Raw genomic sequence first — 20463 nt, forward strand, 5'->3', positions numbered from 1 at the left:
TGAAAGCATTTAAAGCCACAGCTTGTCTGTCTGACTGTCTCCAAGGTAACCAAATGTAAACGTACAGCAGAAGGCATGCAGGACAAAACAGAGGAAAGTGGAGGAAATACTCGAGTGGAGAGTGCGCAGTAAAGATCAAAGGTTCACTGATCAAACGTCCACAGAAGGTTTGAGAAGATATACAAGTGGATTCAGACAAATGAAACAACAGTAAGTAAACAATAGTTCATTTTAGCTTTTTACTCCAATTATCATCGTCTTCCCTTAATGCTGCTCACACAGATGAGCACCACTTACAACTGTTTAATGTCAGGAAATGTGTACAAGGCACTTTTTCTATTGTACTTTTAAATTAGCCTTCTCTCAGCACTCGCTTTAGACACTTCATCCATTTTGACTGTTACTTTTGTCAAACATTAAACCAGAGGGAGTTCAGTCCTCACAGACACATTTCTACTTTACAAATATACAAACACTTATAAAATGATTTCACATTACATTAGGGGGGAGTGTTAGCGTGCGCGAACATGGTCAAATAAGGTGGTTTACTAAAAAAACACACACTTTTTGTTCATGAAGTAGTCAATCCTGAGACTTTGGGCTATTTTGTTCTTCCTGTCGTGGTGACACATAACCACACAGAAACACAGAAGTGTTTCCAGATCAACACAAGTTGAAATATTATTATTTAGCTCCACAAACTCTGCGTTTATGTAGTACCATAATGCACTAAGATGTGTATCGCTAGCAGTAATAATGAGACATAATACTTCATACTCTGCCCTGAGTCTAGTCTCTGCGGGGAGCACTAGATCACCAGAGACTTACATCACAAGGTTAATGTCACACTAATAATCGCACAGACACAGAGACTGCCAAAGACATCTAGCTGAAAGTGCTTGGTAATATCTATCAGCGGTGTGTTTACAATAATTTCTCCACCTCGTTTGTTTCTCTAAATAACGATGAAAGTAGCAGTCTGCCCTGACTCACAGCTCAGACACTGTGCTTTTCTTTGGCTCGTGTTCACACAGGTCTGACTGGGAGATGGTGAAAGGGTGTAAGAAGGGTGAGACTGATGATGGGGTGCAGAAAGGAGAGCTGAAGGAAGACAAGGAACAAGGATGCACTCCCCTTATCACTGCCTGCCGCGGTGCCATGAGCGAGGTAACGGCGTGTGCATGTGTGCGGTAGAGAGAGTTTGGCAAGTACATGTCTATTGTAACCATGCTTCCTCTTTGGTAAGCTGGCTACTCCAGCCCTGGAAAGCACCAGATGGATATGATTGGTTGGGTAGACGAAACCAGTTTCTGTCACGTAACACGTCGTACTTTTCCTTTCAATAACAACAAAGTGCTGTGATCACATGAGATTATGCAACTTTTTTTTAACATAGCTCCTCTGCATCCTCTGAGGGAGACATTCAAAACAGGCTTGTCTGGAGGGAAACTCTCCAATTATAACTCAAACTTATGTTTTCTTAAAATACACCCAACCACAAGGTGTTTACACTAAAATGAGCAACAACAGTCCTTTTACTGACAGAAACGACACATCTACGCTTCACATTTTTTTGAGATGTTTCAGGTTTTTTATGTGGTGGGTTTAACAGGTGGTTCAGCAGCTCCTGAGGACAGATGCTGACCTGACCTTGTGCAACTTCAGCCAGCAGACAGCGCTCCACATAAGTCCGCCAGAGCTGCGGGAAGAAATGGTGAGGTGGATGTCAAGGCCTCATCTGCCCCCCCAGGCGCAGCTACTGCAGGCTGCCTGGCAGGGAGACCTCCACTCCTTACAGCACCTGCTGGTAAGCTCACTTCACTCACACACACACACACACACACACACACACACACACACACACACACACACACACACACACACACCTGAGAGTCAAAGGATTTCCCAGATGAGTAAAGACAACACAACAAGGGCAACAATCTTCTCCCATTACAAAAGCACATGCAGTTGTTGCGCACTGTGTGGCTTTGGAAAATGTAAAGGATGACATAGATTTTGGGCTTTTAACTGTATTTTAATACGTTTATTTTATATAAGCTTTTCATACTAATAAGGCCCGCCCCAAAGCCACTCACGCGACACCAAAGTAATTAAGTAACTAATAAACAATTAAATGACACAAATGTTTCAGATTTTTCATCTACTGTAGAATCTTTTTAATGAGTTCACAGTAAAAAAAAAAAAAACAATAAAAATGAACAAATAAATACAGTGGGGCAAAAAAAGTATTTAGTCAGCCACCGATTGTGCAAGTTCCCCCACCTAAAATGATGACAGAGGTCAGTAATTTGCACCAGAGGTACACTTCAACTGTGAGAGACAGAATGTGAAAAAAAAAATCCATGAATCCACATGGTAGGATTTGTAAAGAATTTATTTGTAAATCAGGGTGGAAAATAAGTATTTGGTCAATAACAAAAATACAACTCAATACTTTGTAACATAACCTTTGTTGGCAATAACAGAGGTCAAACGTTTACTATAGGTCTTTACCAGGTTTGCACACACAGTAGCTGGTATTTTGGCCCATTCCTCCATGCAGATCTTCGAGAGCAGTGATGCTTTGGGGCTGTCGCCGAGCAACACGGACTTTCAACTCCCGCCACAGATTTTCTATGGGGTTGAGGTCTGGAGACTGGCTAGGCCACTCCAGGACTTTCAAATGCTTCTTATGGAGCCACTCCTTTGTTGCCCGGGCGGTGTGTTTTGGATCATTGTCATGTTGGAAGACCCAGCCTCGTTTCATCTTCAAAGTTCTCACTGATGGAAGGAGGTTTTGGCTCAAAATCTCACGATACATGGCCCCATTCATTCTGTCCTTAACACGGATCAGTCGTCCTGTCCCCTTGGCAGAAAAACAGCCCCATAGCATGATGTTTCCACCCCCATGCTTCACAGTAGGTATGGTGTTCTTGGGATGCAACTCAGTATTCTTCTTCCTCCAAACACGACGAGTTGAGTTTATACCAAAAAGTTCTACTTTGGTTTCATCTGACCACATGACATTCTCCCAATCCTCTGCTGTATCATCCATGTGCTCTCTGGCAAACTTCAGACGGGCCTGGACATGCACTGGCTTCAGCAGCGGAACACGTCTGGCACTGCGGGATTTGATTCCCTGCCGTTGTAGTGTGTTACTGATGGTGACCTTTGTTACTTTGGTCCCAGCTCTCTGCAGGTCATTCACCAGGTCCCCCCGTGTGGTTCTGGGATCTTTGCTCACCGTTCTCATGATCATTTTGACCCCACGGGATGAGATCTTGCGTGGAGCCCCAGATGGAGGGAGATTATCAGTGGTCTTGTATGTCTTCCATTTTCTGATGATTGCTCCCACAGTTGATTTTTTCACACCAAGCTGCTTGCCTATTGTAGATTCACTCTTCCCAGTCTGGTGCAGGTCTACAATACTTTTCCTGGTGTCCTTCGAAAGCTCTTTGGTCTTGGCCATGGCGGAGTTTGGAGTCTGACTGTTTGAGGCTGTGGACAGGTGTCTTTTATACAGATGATGAGTTCAAACAGGTGCCATTCATACAGGTAACGAGTGGGGGACAGAAAAGCTTCTTACAGAAGACGTTACAGGTCTGTGAGAGCCAGAGATTTTCCATGTTTGAGGTGACCAAATACTTATTTTCCACCCTGATTTACGAATAAATTCTTTACAAATCCTACCATGTGGATTCATGGATTTTTTTTTCACATTCTGTCTCTCACAGTTGAAGTGTACCTCTGGTGCAAATTACTGACCTCTGTCATCATTTTAAGTGGGGGAACTTGCACAATCGGTGGCTGACTAAATACTTTTTTGCCCCACTGTAAATACATTTAGATTTTACATTTATCATGTCAAAAAACAGTTAAAAGTGTTTAAAAGTTAATACTGTTAAAAGTGCACTTCTTTTTCTTATGTTAAGCTATTTCAGGGATTTTAAACATGTGATGTCTACACTGGCACAAAGGGAGAGTTTCACTGGTCCAGCCCTCCTCTGATCAAAGTGAGCTGCACGTGGCCCACAACTGAAATGAGTTTGCCGTCGTTGGATTAAACAGTGGTTGAACCAAAAAAAGTTTTGATTCTGAGACTGAAAATGTTGTTAAACCTCTAAAATCATGAGAAAATATATATGTGATTCTGTAATGTAATAATAAGGCACATTTAATTTGGCATTTCCAAATGCATTCCTGAATTATAACCAGCTCAGAGCAGCAAAGAGGCCTGCCATTGTTAGTGTGTCCTTTGGTGACTTTGTGTATCTGGAAATGTGATACTAACGCTCAGGTGCTTTTGTAAAATGACTGGAAATAGCCCACACTGTTTGGGTATGCTGACAGCTGAGTACACAGGTTTATTTATTTATTTATTTATGAATTAAACATAAACTGAATGAACTAATAACTTACATATATCACCTTGGTTATTTATTTATGAAGCACACAGGTGTTTGGGGTATTTCATATGCAGGATTCTTTTATATTTAAAACGTCGGTCTGTCGCTGCTTATTTAATTCATTTTTCCAAAACTCTAACTTGTTACAAACATTTCCAGCACAAAGTACAGCTCACTGAATGCAGGGTACGGTCTGAGCCTCGTGGCCTCATTTCACACTGCAGCACTTTGTTACTCCGTGTGCAGTTTTAATAAAGAGAGATCAGTTGGAACAAAAGGCCAAAATCTGTTTTAAGAAATGTGAACATGCAAGATGAAATGTTTCTGTGGTGTTAGGGTCCATCGTGGAGCATTATCTGAGACAAATGTAGGAGATAGAGTCTAAAAGGCTGGAGTGGAGAAAGCAGATGGTTGATGAATATTTTGAATTAGATGCCATGGACAACCTCGATGAGGCAGAGATGGGGAGAAAGAGGATTGAACAGAGTCTGAATATGAACACGATGCATTTATAGAACAGGGACTGGGGCTGATGGCTCTGGATGGGAAAAGTGATCAAATGTTGCATGAGGTGACTACATGAGAAAATGGAAGGAAGACGAGGAGAAAACAGATCTTCATTAGTGTTTAGTTCCCTATAAAGCATCAAATTAATTCTCCCATAGCCATGAAGAAGTGTCTGTTGGCTAACTAGTACCATCTGACTGCTTCACAATAACTAATTCACACACATTGAGGCCAGTAACATCTAATGGTGGAAATGGATGACACTAAAGTGTGCTGCTTGTTATATCAGCAGTTTAATTTAGAATTTTTCCCCCTGTGTTTGTGTTTGTGTGTGTTTGCACGTGTCAGCTTCAGACCGACGGGCTGGATGTGAATGTTCCAAACAGCGACGGTGTGACAGCTGTGATGCTTGCTGTCAGGGACGTCGACCTGTTTGAAGACTTAGGAGCACATCTGCCATGGGAGCACAAACCCGTGGAGGTCATCAAGGAACTGCTGGGAGTTTCTGCGTAAGAAAGCACAAATACATGCTCATATTTATACAGTAGACAGGTAACATTAAAGCCTTTTGTCATCGAGCAACATGCTGATTTAAGTATTAAATATGTAAAGTTCACTAGAAGTGCAAAAAAATATATTGAGATTTGTTTCATCTGTCTTTTAACTTCATCAGTGATTTGATGGTACGAGACCATAACGGCTGCTCTGCTCTCCACTACGCTGCTAATACCAACAGCTTTCTGACAGAAGACATCATCCATGTTCTGATGGAGGCGCTAAGTCAAAAAGGTACACACACGCACACGCACACACACGCGCACACACACACACACCTTAACCTCATTTGTCTCACTCTTTGCGATCAGTGTTCATTCAGCCAGCAGCTATTTCACCAACAAGTTCTCTTTAACTGGCAATAAACTGATCACCCGACCAGGTAAACTGAATGCCACTGATGATTTTGTCACAATGGCAAGTCCTGCTGGAAATCATTGTGCCTTCACCTCCCACCTACCTACATTGTGCAGTCCTCGCACAATCTCCATAGCTACAGCATCCCCGATGGCAGCGGTCTCCTCCATACCACACAAACTGCTCAGGAACAGCTTTAGAGATATGAAAAACTGACCAATCTTCCAAACTCCATCAGTAACATACACGGGATTTCCCTTAACCCGTGGAGGCCCCATCCCACAGGATTCACAGGATCAGAACATCAGCAGTTCCTAAAGAGACAGATGTTCCTCCGAAAGTCAATGGAGACCAAAAAAGGAGGTAAAGGGACAATAAAAAGGTTCAAAGGAAATAAACGTCCCTGCTCAGCTGTGCGAAAATCATGAAATTCCTTATTTCAACAGTGTTTTTAATCTTCTTTGGAAAAGTAAGGATTATCATTTCATGCTCTTTCAGAACGATCACAAATCGGATCATGTCATGCAGTTTGTAAAGGTTTCTGTAAAATGTAAATGATCCTGTCTACAAGCACTTTAACACTGTTGTCCAGCACTACGGCGCTCTGGGGTGTGAGTGTAACATCACAATGCATGACTTTGATCTGCAGATTATAAACCAAATCAGCTGATATCCCTGTTTCTTATTCTGTGACACTGCCTGTAGATTATATTAGAGTACTCTTATTGTCGAGTGAGTTATTTGCTCTTTACTCTGGTTAGTGTTTAATTGATCAGCTACTTATTAAACTTATTAAAATGAATCTAAAGTAAGCATGTGCCAATGTACGAAGTATAAAGCCTCAAATTCTCCGTTCTTGATCTTCCTGGCTTTCTTATACGGATACAAATAATCGGCATACCAGATTCATTCATAATCCTGTTTATCACAGTAAAACGTCTGCACTCATGTGGGTATAAGAAAGACTTGTTTGTTAATGTGTGAGGGAGCACTTTACTAAGAGCCTTTACATGTGACGGAGTCTGCGTCAACAAACTGAAACCATGTGACAGAGAGAGCATGGATCAATATGGATGAAAACATTGTTTAAGCCAAAAATAAAAATAGCTTCTTTTCCCTTTTTCTTTTACTGTTTCTAACCTATCAGACGCCTGCACCCCAACCCCAGGAGTGTGGCCCCAAACAGGGATTTGCACAATTTCTGCAGGAAGAAAAAAAGTGGACTTATTTTACTTTACACTTTACTACTTCTTTCTTTTCCTGGTTTTGTGTAGATGCCGTTCCTATTTCACAAACACGGGATTTGGTCTCAGAGATTGGAGATTCAGACGGAGAGTTGGACATTGAGAGCTTTTATCCTAACCAGTCGATAGTAGCCACGCCCACAATGACAGCAACCCGTCAAGATCACTTTCTTCAGTACAGCCACACCAGGGTGAGTTTTACGTCTGCAGTGTGACCAGCAAGCTGTGTGTTTTTCAGTGCAGTCAGTTCAGTTAACAAACACACAGAGAGACAGTGTGGTCACCCAGAAGACATATATATGGACCAGTAATTGGCTCTCTGTTTGAGTGTACACGTGCTCTGTGTAGCTGACACCGTACTGCCATACTACTGTATTGTGGGTGTTCTTATAGGAAAAGTAGATGAGCAGACAGCTGGTTAGCTGGAGGAGACCAGCAGGTGGTTTACAGGGAAGATCTGTAGTGTATGTACACAGGTATAATGTCTGTGTGCACAACACATTTAGAGTAATACATATATAGAATACAGGGCGAGTCCATAGCAGTATATTAGACTCAGTGTAGAATGAAGAAATTCAGCTTACAGGAAAGTTCAGAGTCATATATTTAAATTATAACGTTATAAAGTTTTACGTTTTTGTGTCAAAGTCACTTGTGGACATTGATGCTACAAGTACATTTAATCTAATTGAAATGTATATATTTGTTTTAAATTATTTTAAGCATTATAAACATAAATTCCATCTGGAAGATCTTTTATGAGCCTCATTTTTAAGACTGGAGCATGTATTGACGACCTCACCTTTGTTCTTGGTTCCAGGAGGTTCCAGAGTCTCCAGGGAGCCCCCCTCAATCTGACCATCATAAAGACCTGAGCCAAGGTAAGGGAGCTTTAAGAGGTTTTAGCCATGTTTACTTGAAGTGTTTGGTGAAAATGAAGCGGCATTCCTTTTGTGGACTTATTAGATTGGACTAAAATTGTGCCCTAGTTAACCTAACCTTTTAACCTAAGAGGTCAAAAGGGTTAAAGACAAAGTTAACATTAACTTGCAATAAAAATGCCTCTCAGTTCACGGGTCCTGGATGGCAGCTAACGCTTCAGATTTTGAAAAAGGAACATAATCAGCATCCCAAATAGGCCATGAGATCAAATCACCTTCTAAAAGGAGGGGGTTGGGGGGGTGACTGGATAGGAGTGGTCTCGTACTCAACCCCAGACGGCATGGTTTGGACACCACAGAGGGAAAGCGAGGGTGTTAGACAGGACACCAAAAGCATTTCGACTACAGTGAGAGAAAGAAACTACTGACCAAGAAATCGGGATAGAGGAGTGATAGTTTAAAAAAGAATTCTTTAAAGTGGCCTCATCATGGGATCAGAGACCAACAGGCTCAGAAACAGGTAAAACCTATTATTTCCTCTGTGATGAGCATTAGTGCGGTAAATATGAACGCTGTGCTGCTGTACGTTTAATGTAGAAAATAGTAAGTGTGAACTTAAGTTGAACTTGTTCGTTTGTATGGTTATCAAGGCTCTTTGTGGAGTTAGAAAACTCTTTTCCTGCTGACTGTTACAGGAGGTACAACGTGGCTTTTCTGTTTTTGTACCACTGACAGACTGTTTGGATGGTACGTGTTTGAGTTTCAGCTCAGCATTTTACTACGAAGACTGAAAGAATAAAAATGACATTTGATGAACGGGTGTTACGCTGTGTGTTTGTGTGTGTCCGGAGCAGATAAGGGGATCCCCCCCTGTTCCCAAGAATCCATGGAAACACTGATAGACATGAGGGAAGCCTATCAGGAGGCAGGCAGGGGAGGCAGGTGGGCACGCTAAAATCTCTCTCTCTCAAGCACACACATTATCATGTGCGGTCTTTTTAAGTGTGCATTCACTGTATCAGGATAAGAATATAATTTACAAGCTGGTGATCCTGCGCTGACTCCTGTGAACGCATCAGCATCTGTTTATAGGTAACCACAGACTGTTGTGTACAGACAAACATCTTTGATGTGTACAGGTAACAGCCTGCAGCTGTAACACACAGTCCTGTATATACAGCATACACTCTCAATGGGCTGGTCAACAAATCCCCCGTCCTTTAACACCAACAGCAGAAAAGTGTCTGGTTACACCCACAGATCTGCGCACAGGCACCTGTCACCGTGTCCAGAGGACAACCTGTTCTAGCCAAACAGGTTAGGAACAGGGGGAGAGGGAGCTTTGGTGAATCAGCCCATTGTCTGTTATGAGCAGCTCTCACCACTGAATCAACTCCAAGCTCTCCAAGGAGAACAAAGGTCTTTAAGCCGGTCTCTCCTTTCATAGCGTCAGCTTCCAGAAATGTGAGCAAAGTGAGGCTTTACATGCAGTTTGAAACAAAACAAACTTCAAATGCATCTGTACATGTCTTTCATTAATGTTCTTCTTTATAATTTCTCAGTTCAGACATTATAGTGTGTCCACAAATAATAATGAGTTTCTCCATGACAACCATAAAGGGTTTTCCACTCTTTTCCTCAGTCAAGATGTGTCTCTGCCCAGTTTGCACAAGAGCAACAACAGCAGACACCGGGGCCATGCAGACCATCCTCTGGCGTCTGGCTTGCTGAGTGTGAGAAGCCCCTGCCAGCCAGTACCCCCACCACACAGGTATACATACACGTGAACTATCAAGCAGCAGATAGCTAACTTGTTACGCTACTTGTTACCATCACAGATGAAGAGAAGCAGGTGCAGCAGTGCTGACAAGAAAAAGTTTAACAAATCACTGGCACTCACAAAAACTAAATATTGCTTCTTCTTTTTTCAGGAGACGAAGAACAAGAAGTGTGGTTGCTGCATCGCCACCCTCCCACTTGTTGTCTGTGCCAGAGCCCAGTCAGCTCAGCCAATCGGCTCCCAGCATCATGGAACCTCTGCTGTGTCCAAACACTATGATGCAGGCCAGAGCACACATCCAGACCCGTATGTACTCTGCATTACACGTTATATTTCAATGACGTTTGATGGTTACATCTCTTTCTATCTGCAGGGTTGGGTTCTCATCATACTATAAATGAACAAAAGGTATGTTTTAATTACAATCCTTCCATTTTCCCCAATACTTTCATTTCTTTTTCATCCACATAATGTTTTTATAATGAATAATTCCTGTATTATTAATTTGCCACGGGTTTCTCCAGGGTCTCCTGCCCCGAACACCAAAACTCTTGGCACCCCTGGACAAACGCTTCAGAGACGGCACCGCTCTGCCTGTACTAAAGCAACATGTTCCCCTGAAGCCCATCAGTCAGAGCCCTATTTCTACAAGGACCAGGTTGAAAAGAGAGAGACTGTCCTGGGGCAGCTCATGCATTGACCCTTCAACGACGAAGGATGGCAGTGTGGAGAGCGGGTCCAGCAGCAGCCACAGCTCAGTCGATTTAGAGGATGAGGACGCTGACAGGGATCAAGATGCATATCTGACTGTCAGTCACGACAGGATGTTGGAGCTTCCGAAGGATGCGAGCACCGCTGAGGCTGATAGGACTGGGAAGACAGCGCTGCATTTTAAAGTTCAGTCAAAGATTAATCATGTTCCACTGATCCGCAGATCAGGACATAGCCTGAAGGAAGACCTTATCAATCATACAAGTGATCTTCACAACAGTGAAATAGCTTTGAACTCTCAGAATGAAGGCAAAGTGAGCCGTATGAATATTACAAAAGAGTGTGCTGACAGCGAGTCATCAAAAGCATATGACTCTGCAAAAAATGGAGACACTCTGACTCAGGATGAAGGCATTTTGAATAATGTAATAGTTTTCACATCAGAGTCAAAGGACGAGAAGAACAACGTGGGGAACACTTCTGAACCCAGGACTGAGATTATCCACAGAGTTGTATTTAATGTGAATAATGATCTAAATGAATTGAGGAATGTGAAACAGACAGAAAAAACAATAATGAAGTATTCCTGTGATGAAGAACACCAGGTAGACAAAACATTAGTTTGCAGTCCAGTAGATGAAACGTTAAATCCCAGAGCTGCTGTGGGGAATATTCAAATTTGTGCTTCACCTGAAAACATTCATCGGAACGATGGAGATCACAAGAAAGACGAGAAGCTTACACCGGATAAGGAGAAAAGAACCAATGTGAACTTTGAACTGAGAACAAGCAATCACACTAAGCAGCCTTTCAACATACTAGCACATAAAGACAGAAGCATTTTAAATCGGAATAAGTCCAAAAGCAACTTTAAGTACTCCTTGCTGAATACTCAGGTCAAAGATAAAACCAGGAAAAGTCCCGAGCAAACTGGTAGCAGAGGGGGTACTGTAGCTAAAGCCAAGTCAAAGATGAAATCAAAATGTGCTCACTCTAATTCTGGCACTTCATCGCCACGGAAGAAGGTTATTGATTATGCACAGAGCAAAATAATACATCCTGTCACTACTCAGCAGCACGCACAAGGGAGGGAGCTGAGAAGTGCCCAGCAGCTGAGAAAACCCTGTGTAGAGGAAACACCAAGGTCTAAATCTGCCGTTGACCTCATCACCTACAAGGATATGTTTCAGCAGATACAGAGTCAGAGTCAAGAAGGGCCAGCCATCTATGAGATGTTTGCCGGTCCTGTCTATGAAAACCTCAGAGTTCCCTACACCTGTGAGAAACTAAACGAGAGAAGCCCTCCCCAGTGTGCTCCACCTAAGAAGACACAACAGGGCCATAAAGCAAAACACAGGCAACTGAAATCAGCACACAGTAAGCCGAACAGAAGCCCAGCTGAGACAACAGTGGTTTCAGCTAAAAGCAAAGCAAAGCCTGTGCCGTCCAGGATAAAAACTCCAGTCACACCTGTCAGGAAGGGCATCCACAAAGGGCGAAATAATCCTCAACTAGACACTGAGGTAGTTCTTAACAAAGGTGTCAACATTTGTCAAGACAAGGGTGAAAGTCACCTGTCTACAATAGAAGAGACCTTTCCTACACATGACTCTGAAACGATCAAATGTGATGATGACAGCACTCTCACTACACCAACATCTGCCTCTCATGGTGCAGATTTCAGTCACACACACAAAAATATTCAAGACACAACAGTAAGTTCATTAACAGGAAATCAAAACGGACCACTTCCAGAGCCCGTGTTATCAAAACGTCCTCATCGGCCAAAGATGGACACATGGACATCTTCAAGTAGCAACAGCTACACAATTACGTCCCCTGTTTACCAGAAGTTTCTGGATGAAGCAGGTGACGGGCCACTTACAGACGATCTGCTGCAGTGTCTGGCAGAGGAACTGATCTCTTTGGATGAGAGGGATGCATCCATAGGCCCGCTTAATCCAAATAAGGAAAAGAGCAACCAGGAATCCAGCAGAGAAGATGATCGTGTCATGGGACTAAATATGTTTTCCGAGGTAACCGTTTCGGAAGTCAAACTGTCAAATCTTTATCTACTGATAAATACTGCTGGTTGAGGAGGAAACAATAAGGTTTTCAGTTCTGGTTAGAGAATCAGGGTCTGGAGAAGAGATGCTGTTAGATTGTTTATTCTTCAAAGAAGTGGAGCAGCGGAGAGTACATGCAGAACTGGTCACGGGGTATACGTGCCATGTGTTAATTAAGCACCGTGATTCTCCCAGGACTCTTGAAGTAGGAATGTATGTGTAATTTGCACAATACGTATTAGAGAATAAACAATGCAAACAGAACTGGTAAATGTGAAACAAACAACACATTCAAGCAGATGCTGTTTGTGATGGCAGGAGAGGGATTACTTTCAGTTCGGTGGTATGTCTGCTGTTAGATTTCACTGGGCAAGCACTGCTTTCCTTGCTTGTCCTGACAGAATAACGTTGCATTCATTAGCTATTTCTGTGCTACGGTGAACTCTAAATCTTGACTGAAACTATTCTAATAATCATCCTTTTGCAGAAGATCACCCAGCTGTTTTACAACTATTCTTTCAAGAATTTTTAAATGAAGGTTAAACATTGGCCTGCAGTTAACTAAGACAGGGAGATCAAGTAAAGGTTTAAGTAATGGTTTAATTAACATTGCCTTTAAAGCCCATTTAACATAGATAAACTGATCATATTTAAAACTGAAGCATTACTAATGCATAACAAAATGTTGAATGAGCTGATAATTAAGTTCAGTCACTGTGATAACGCTTTCTTGTAGTGTAATTATCATTATGTGCCTTTTATTGAAGATTGCTTTAAGAGGCAGTGGCACTGTGCTTGGCTCTGGGTTGGTCTTGGATGACACCGTCACATGGAGAAAGGGTGAAGTACTCGGCAGGGGCGCCTATGGCACAGTATGTATCCTAACTTTTGATAGCACATAGCAAAAAAACTGAACAAGAACTGAGCCAAAAATTGTTAAATTACTCAGAATGACCTACTTTTGCCACTGTGTTCATTTAGGACTAAATGAACTACTAGAATTGACCTTCTTTGACATTTTCTCTGACATGAAAATTTGCTTTTCATTTATTAAAACATGCACTCCAGAATATTCCAGAAAAACCAAAATCATTTACAACAGCAGGTCTTATTGCCTCACATTACCAGGTGTACTGTGGCCTGACCAGTCAGGGTCAGCTAATAGCTGTGAAGCAGGTGATCCTCGATTCCTCGGACGCTGATGCTGCAAATAAAGAATACAGTCGTCTGCAGGGGGAGGTGGAGTTGCTTAAAACCCTCAGACACATCAACATTGTTGGCTTCCTGGGTACCTCGCTTCAGCAGCATGTGGTTTCCATCTTCATGGAGTATATCCCAGGAGGCTCCATTGCAAGCATCATTCACAGGTTAGTCTGAAATATTTTGTCTGAAGCTATCACTTCTGGCAAAATAACTGTTCTTCACAAGAGTCCCGAGTACAAGTTATTATCTGATGCCCTCAGATTTGGTCCACTGCCAGAGCGAGTCCTGGCTCTGTACACTCAACAGATACTGGAAGGGGTGGCTTACCTTCACATGAACAGGGTGATTCACCGAGACTTGAAGGGAAACAATGTCATGCTAATGCCAACTGGTGTCATCAAACTCATAGACTTTGGATGCGCACGTCGACTAAGTTATATGCATCACACAACTTGCAACAGTGTTGACCTGCTCAAGTCTGTTCATGGCACGCCTTACTGGATGGCACCAGAGGTACACTGGAGTTCAGTCATTAAAAAAAAATTTAATCAATAATCTGCAAACATTTACGCTGCCATGAGACCTCAACTTTACTTTTTAGACATTTGTCTTCTCACTTCAGATTATCAATGAAACGGGATATGGGAGAAAGTCAGACATATGGAGCGTGGGGTGCACGGTGTTTGAAATGGCCACAGGGAAACCACCGCTGGCACACATGGACAAGATGGCTGCCTTGTTCTACATTGGGGCTCAGAGAGGGTTGATGCCTTCCTTACCAGACAGTTTCTCAGAAAATGCAAAGGAATTTGTAAAAATCTGCTTGACAAGGTGAGATGTAGTGCAAAGATTTGTTTTAAAAATGTATTAATTTATTTCACAAGCTCAGTTGCATGCCAAAACAATTTCAGATTTACTATATCAAGCAGGTATGAGACCTGGTGATACTGTGTAGGTCTAACACAGAAGCAGAAATCCACTGTGTAAGTCTATATACTTGACTGTTTTTATTTTTTAACTATTTCAGTGTAAGGTGACATTAATGGTTTGAAACGTGTCTAAAATATAAGGTATCCTGTGCAGAGGTTTCAACATGGTGGGCATGTTGTCCGTTTATTATGTGCAGTCTGTGGTTACATGCAGGCGGCGTTGCATCTTTTATTTCGTTTACTTTGATCTAATTTCATTGTCTCTCTAGTGACCAGAAGCTACGTCCATCAGCTGACCAGCTGCTGAAGCATTCATTCATCCCCACAAATGTGACGTGAAAGAGGAAATATGCACCGCGATCAGACAGGACTGTTTTCAAATTACAAGATTTCACTGAGTTTGATTTATACAACTCAAAACATCAAATGGTCTTTTGTGACCCTGTGAGAGCTTACCATCTATTCAGCACTATAGCAGTAGTGCCAATGATGGGCAGGATGAAGAAGAAAAACCATAGTTATGAGAAGCACTTTTGTATACAGTGATATGATCTATAAAATGTGAATTACATGTAGGATTTTTCCTTCCTCATACATGTGCCATTTAGTTTTTATGGTATTTTCAGTTCTAATAAAAAGAAAATGCATCATCTATACTTCAGTCCAACCATCATTTTTCAGTGACCCCCATACCTTTATATTGAATCACAAAGAATTCAGCATTTAACCGTGTTTAAATATCATGCCACTGGAAAAAAACAGCATGTCTCCTCAAATGTAACTACAAATCAGTACGGTATGTTTTTATTTTGCATGAAATGACAAAGACCACCAGGACTTATTCTGTGTCAGGGTAGTGGCAACATTAAAGTTTATTTGGAATTTTGAAATGAAAAATGGAGAAAAAGGATGTGAAGACTAGCTTATGTTCTACAACTGCAGTAATCCTGTGTGCCCGAATGCAAATCCCCAATCAGGGTACAATATAGCCTCAGCCTAATTTGTATTTTGCACACGCTTAACATAAAACAAGTAACCCAGTCAGAAACAGAGAAGATTGGGTCATATCAAGAATCTACAACGGAAGAGTGTTTAATGTATGAAAGTGATAATAAAGCCGTGTCCAGACACGGACAGGGCTGCAAACATAATAAAACCAACTGAATAAAAGAAAGTCAGTGATACACAAAAACTATGAAGCACGTCTACATTGCAGATATTTGAGGTCACCTACATATCAGGCAGGTCAATCTGCCTGTGGCCAATTATTCACAGCTAAATGAAAGCGAGCCAACAAGTGTTTCATCCTGAACAGTACCCTGTGAATCAGTGACTGAACAATGGGCATCTCCATTTTTATCTAAAGGGCTACAACTTTATGAAATGTCTGATGCAGTTAAAATAAAAAGGGTTATGTAAACTTTAATAGCACAACTACTGTCCTTGCCAGCTTTATTTTTTTTTCCTTGTTGAGGCACAACCTTTGGCATCCAGCTTCAAGTCTACTTAAGAGGTCCAAAAAAATTATTTTTTGGTACAAATTGCATCGCTCTTATGTGATAAGTAGGTGTCGGATGTGCCAGTTGCTGAGGGAATCAAGTAATATTCTCTGATGGAAACCTACAGTACATCACTGTCTTATAGCAAGGCTGTAAGAAGCACTGGAATGCTTCGATCATTTACCCGATGATACCCACTCCACTGATCAACAAAATAAAACTCTTTTATAGGTATTACAATAATCTTGTTATACTTACAAGCAGCTCCTAACCTGAGTAGTCATGGTATAGCTTTTTTTCTTTAAACATACAAAAACGTATGTACATTTATCTCCATTTTTGTAAACAGCAAGTTAGCGCTCTCCTTCCAAATCCCTTTGATTGAAACATGCAAATCATACGCACAGTACTTAAGTATAAAAAGAAACCAAGACAAGAAAGTAATTTAGGAGATGAATTTTAAACACCTAAAAAATTGCATCCATCAACAGTACTAAATGGAATATCAGCAAACTGAAGGCATCTCCACCTGGCCACCATCTTCCTCCATAAAAACCACAAAACTGTGATTCAATGAAAATAATAAAAAAGAAAGAAAAAAAAAAAGAAAAAGGAAGAAAGCAAGGAAAGTGCACCTTCCTTGCTTTTTATAGAACTTGTAATACTTGTGTTTTCTCATATGGAGATCTGACATGTAGGGAAAGAACTTCTCCCCCTGACGGAAACAAGCTTTCCCAAACACACAACCACCTTTTACACGTTCCTAGACCCATTTGAGGAGGAAGAATAACAAAGCAACAATTCAACACAATAACAGAAAGAGGACTGAGCACCAAAGCCCAGAGATGTGACAGTCAGGAAGCATAATTTTTCATCTTTCACATCTCAGAAGCTGAGAAGTCCAACAATACTCTTTTTTTTGCAGATAACTTTCTGCCTTTCAATAAAGGGTTTATCATCACATAGAGGTTTTTTTTTCTAGGGCACTTAACAAAGAGGTGAGCATAGTCTTTAAAGTTTGAACTGTGTGTAGTTTGTTGCCATTTTCATGTGCTGGCCATGGCTGCAGAGGGGTGGACTCAGTGTCTCTGCTCTCCCACTTCATGTGGCGATTCACTAGGAGGAGGGTACTGCTGAGAGGTCCGCAGCCCACCTGGGTGTGACAGGAGGGGAGGAGGAGAAACGAGAATAAGGAGAAGGAGGAGGAGAAGGGTGGGGTGGAGGTAGGGAGGGAAGGAGGTTAGCCATAGAGCTGCAAGCCAGATGAGACACACTGCAGTACAGGAGAGGAGCAAGGAGGGAAAGAGGGGGAAGAAAAAGATGAAGTACCTGCAGCACTAGAGCCACCCTTGGAGATTTTGCTCACTTTGGAGCTAGCAGTGAAGGATGGGGCCGAAGGGTGGTGGTTGTGGCTGGGCTCTGGATATGCCCTCTTGCGTGATGAGGAGGTGGGCCCAGGAGGCCCATGTGTTGTTCCTTCCATGCTGATGAGTCCAGGAGGACCTCGCAGCAGGCCTATCCCAACGCCTGAGCCCTCTGTAGCTCCGCGGCCGTTGCCACTGTGTGTGGGGGCGTGACTGTGTTTATGGTGGCGATGGGGGTTGTGCTCTGGCCCACGATGTTTCTCTTTGCTCACCATCGGGCTGGAATGTTTACTTTTGTTGTTGTTGGTGCCCATGCTTTCATCTGATGAGCTGTGACGCTCAGAGGACGACACTTTAATCTTCATTTTAAGCTCATCTTTGCTCATCTGTTGACTGCTTTTATCCAGCTGGGAACCACTGCTGGCCCCCGGCACAGCTAAGCGAACTTTAAGCGAGCTTTTGTCCCGTTTGTCACTGTGATGGCGTCTATCTTGGCCCGAAGATGAGGAGGGCACTTTCATTTTCTTTGGGGAAGCTGTAGCGCTGCCACCACTGCCATGGACTGTTTGTTTTCTGTTGTCTCCTTGGCTCATCACGGATGGTGCATAGCTAGAAGAGGAGGACAACAAATCCTCCCTTACATCACAGTCCATTACTCCACCATGCTGTTCCTGCCTACGTTTCTGCCCGGAGGCAGCCAGCTCTGCAGCATGTTTCTCTCTGTATTTATCCAGTGACAGCTTCTGAGCTGGAGACGGCTGAGCTGGTGGAGGGTAAGCAGACTGAGGTGCTAGTTGATGCTTAGCAGCTCCACTCGCACCAGCTCCCTTTTGTTCTTGTCTGACTGGGTTGAAATCTATTTTTTCAGTCTTGTATACCATTGGATGCTGAAGCAAAGAGGAAGTAGAAGTTTGCAAAGATTCTGGGATAGGGATGCTGAGTGATTCTTGTTTTATACAGGTGGTAGAGTATCCTTGCTGGCTCTGGTTGCCCTGGGGCCATTCACTGTGGCTACCTGGATTGTATGTGGTGGCTATGGAGTCTAGAGCCAGAGCTACTCCACCGGACTGGCTGAGCATGGGCATAGGAAAGGTAGTGCCTGCTTTGGAAAACCCTGGGTTGGAAGAAGGAACGCCAGGAAATGAGGCATCAGCTTGGTCCTGGGCCAGTGAAGGTCCAGGAAATGAGTTGTCAGTCATCTGGGCGTTTTCAGTCTTAGGCTTTTTGGCAGCTTGCGTTGCCTGCAGGACAGAAAATAAGGCTGGTATGACTTTGGTTTTTGTAGCTGTAAGATGATGGCAAATGTAACCCACGTCAACTACACACTGCCACATGACCTACGTCAGCTGATATGAGGTCCCTCTCCTGATTTGCTGCATAAGATAAGACCTGGGTGTGGAGGAAAACTTTTCGGCTTCTGCTGTGGCTATAAGCATGAACGGCGTCGAAAATGGCGTGGGAAACACGGCTCTTTCCTTCTCTTAAATGAACCATAAAAATTGTAGTAATTCAGCAATAAGTGTCTCGAACCTTTGGCGGTAGCAATGGCAGCTGGTCAGTTGTTTCTATAATTGAATTTGCATTATTCTTTATACTTTGCTTTGAGAACGATTGTTTCCGTACACTCTAGCTTATTTAATCACTTAAACATGCTCTTTTTGAAACAGTGTACACTTAATTGATTATTCTTACTTGTTGGCTTAAATTCAGCTGTGCTGTCTGTTAGACAACTGCCTTTTTTCATGCTGTTTCCGTATGCGTTTGTTGCAAACACTACCTGAACATAGCCTGAAGTGTACAGATAAAGCTATGAACCTAAAACAATGAGAAATTTAAGTGAACTACTGTACTTTTGTGAAATGTCATAATGTAATGTTCAGAGTCACATTATTGTATGGAACAGTGGAATCATAGATGTGTTTACCGGTAAACTGAATTAAAATTGAAATGTTAATGGACTTGGCCCTACAGGTCCTGAATATTCCAGCAGTGAAATTAACGTAAGCAGATTTATTTATTTTGTGGTTGTACTTATTTTGTTCCACTTCCCCTCAGGTCTTCAGCAGCTACGTGATTTTCGCCTACATTGTTCTCTTAAGAAACTTTCTGTCTCAAGTCTCATCATTCACACCACCTGGGCTCCATAAATAACCTTTCCTGCTGCGCATCAGTCAGTTATCTCTACTTAAACTAGCCCTTTAATAATTTACACAAACTGGCAGTAATGCTCAATGTGGCAAGATTTCGACTACAGTTCTCTAACAGCACCTACGTGAGGTATTTGCAATTTTAAAAACCTGCTGCCAATACTGCAAAAATAAAATATAAATACATTAATGGCTAACAAACAGGGCAGTAAATCCAGCCTACCCTCCAGTTGCGTATCCTCTTTAGTCGGCTGGGCGTTTTCTCCAGAATCTGCAGAAACTCATGGGTTAACTCTGAAAATGCAGGATATGCATGTTGTTAAAATTCTGATGTCACTTTTAAAGCTGTTAGTTCTATAAACTTGTCTTGGTTAAGTATGCCTACAAAAGAACCAAGAAAAGGACTTAACGCAAATTGCCAGAGATTACTCTGAATTAAAGGTAAAATTCTGTCTCACCATCAAGCAGCTCCAGAGTGACAGCGTTGTCCACATATTCCCACCAGTGTTTCCCATCAGTAGAAACCGGGATCTCCCAGTTGGACCACTTGCACGCCAGATGGATGCACACACAGGCAATCACTGTGGGCTTGTACTGGAGGCAGAAGGTAGTGAGGTGCAGACTGCACGTTGTGTGATGGTAAAGGCACGTGAGTCAGTTGATTCAGTGCAAGTGTGGTCAGGATTAGTCCCACATGTGGACAAAGGAGAAAAACAAGAGGGGGCCGACAGCTTTAATATAATGTTGGAACAGGTTTCAAGACTCATTGTTTTCTAACAGTGTTCATGTTAAATAGATTTTATGAAGTAAAGGA

The 20463-nt window shown here is 42.3% G+C and overlaps 2 protein-coding genes across 4 annotated transcripts in view; one reads left to right on the top strand and one right to left on the bottom strand.

The window, feature by feature from the left end:
- map3k19 (mitogen-activated protein kinase kinase kinase 19) lies at positions 1-15942 on the top strand. Its single transcript, XM_085434718.1, has 17 exons — positions 1-210; positions 1035-1167; positions 1613-1807; positions 5262-5422; positions 5587-5702; positions 7100-7260; positions 7890-7950; positions 8805-8892; positions 9593-9721; positions 9882-10036; positions 10104-10138; positions 10255-12477; positions 13275-13379; positions 13636-13874; positions 13971-14223; positions 14333-14541; positions 14909-15942. The coding sequence occupies exons 1-17, from the start codon at positions 200-202 to the stop codon at positions 14976-14978; spliced, it is 4344 nt and encodes a 1447-aa protein (XP_085290844.1). The 5' UTR covers positions 1-199; the 3' UTR covers positions 14979-15942.
- The window catches only part of ccnt2a (cyclin T2a), a 12426-nt gene continuing 7678 nt past the window's right edge, over positions 15716-20463 (bottom strand). For 2 of the 3 annotated variants that reach the window (XM_085434721.1, XM_085434719.1), the window contains 3 exons: positions 20108-20271; positions 19873-19943; positions 17224-18743 (listed from right to left, as the gene is read on the bottom strand). In XM_085434721.1, the coding sequence (XP_085290847.1) occupies positions 17379-18743; positions 19873-19943; positions 20108-20271 (1600 nt within the window). In that variant the 3' untranslated portion in view covers positions 17224-17378. Of the gene's footprint in view, positions 18744-19872; positions 19944-20107; positions 20272-20463 lie in introns of all 3 variants that reach the window. The other variant, XM_085434720.1, reaches the window with a different exon arrangement.

Source organism: Copadichromis virginalis, linkage group LG16 (assembly GCF_057382275.1).
Source record: "Copadichromis virginalis isolate Kocher_CV1m ecotype Utaka linkage group LG16, C_Virginalis_male_GT1.1, whole genome shotgun sequence".
NCBI classification, from domain to species: domain Eukaryota; kingdom Metazoa; phylum Chordata; class Actinopteri; order Cichliformes; family Cichlidae; genus Copadichromis; species Copadichromis virginalis.

Bases quoted from the DNA above. Each gene is read 5' to 3' on its own strand.
- map3k19 (XM_085434718.1), top strand. The intron at 9,722-9,881 runs GTATACATACAC...TTCTTTTTTCAG, and splicing joins CCAGTACCCCCACCACACAG to GAGACGAAGAACAAGAAGTG. The intron at 10,139-10,254 runs GTATGTTTTAAT...GGGTTTCTCCAG, and splicing joins ATACTATAAATGAACAAAAG to GGTCTCCTGCCCCGAACACC.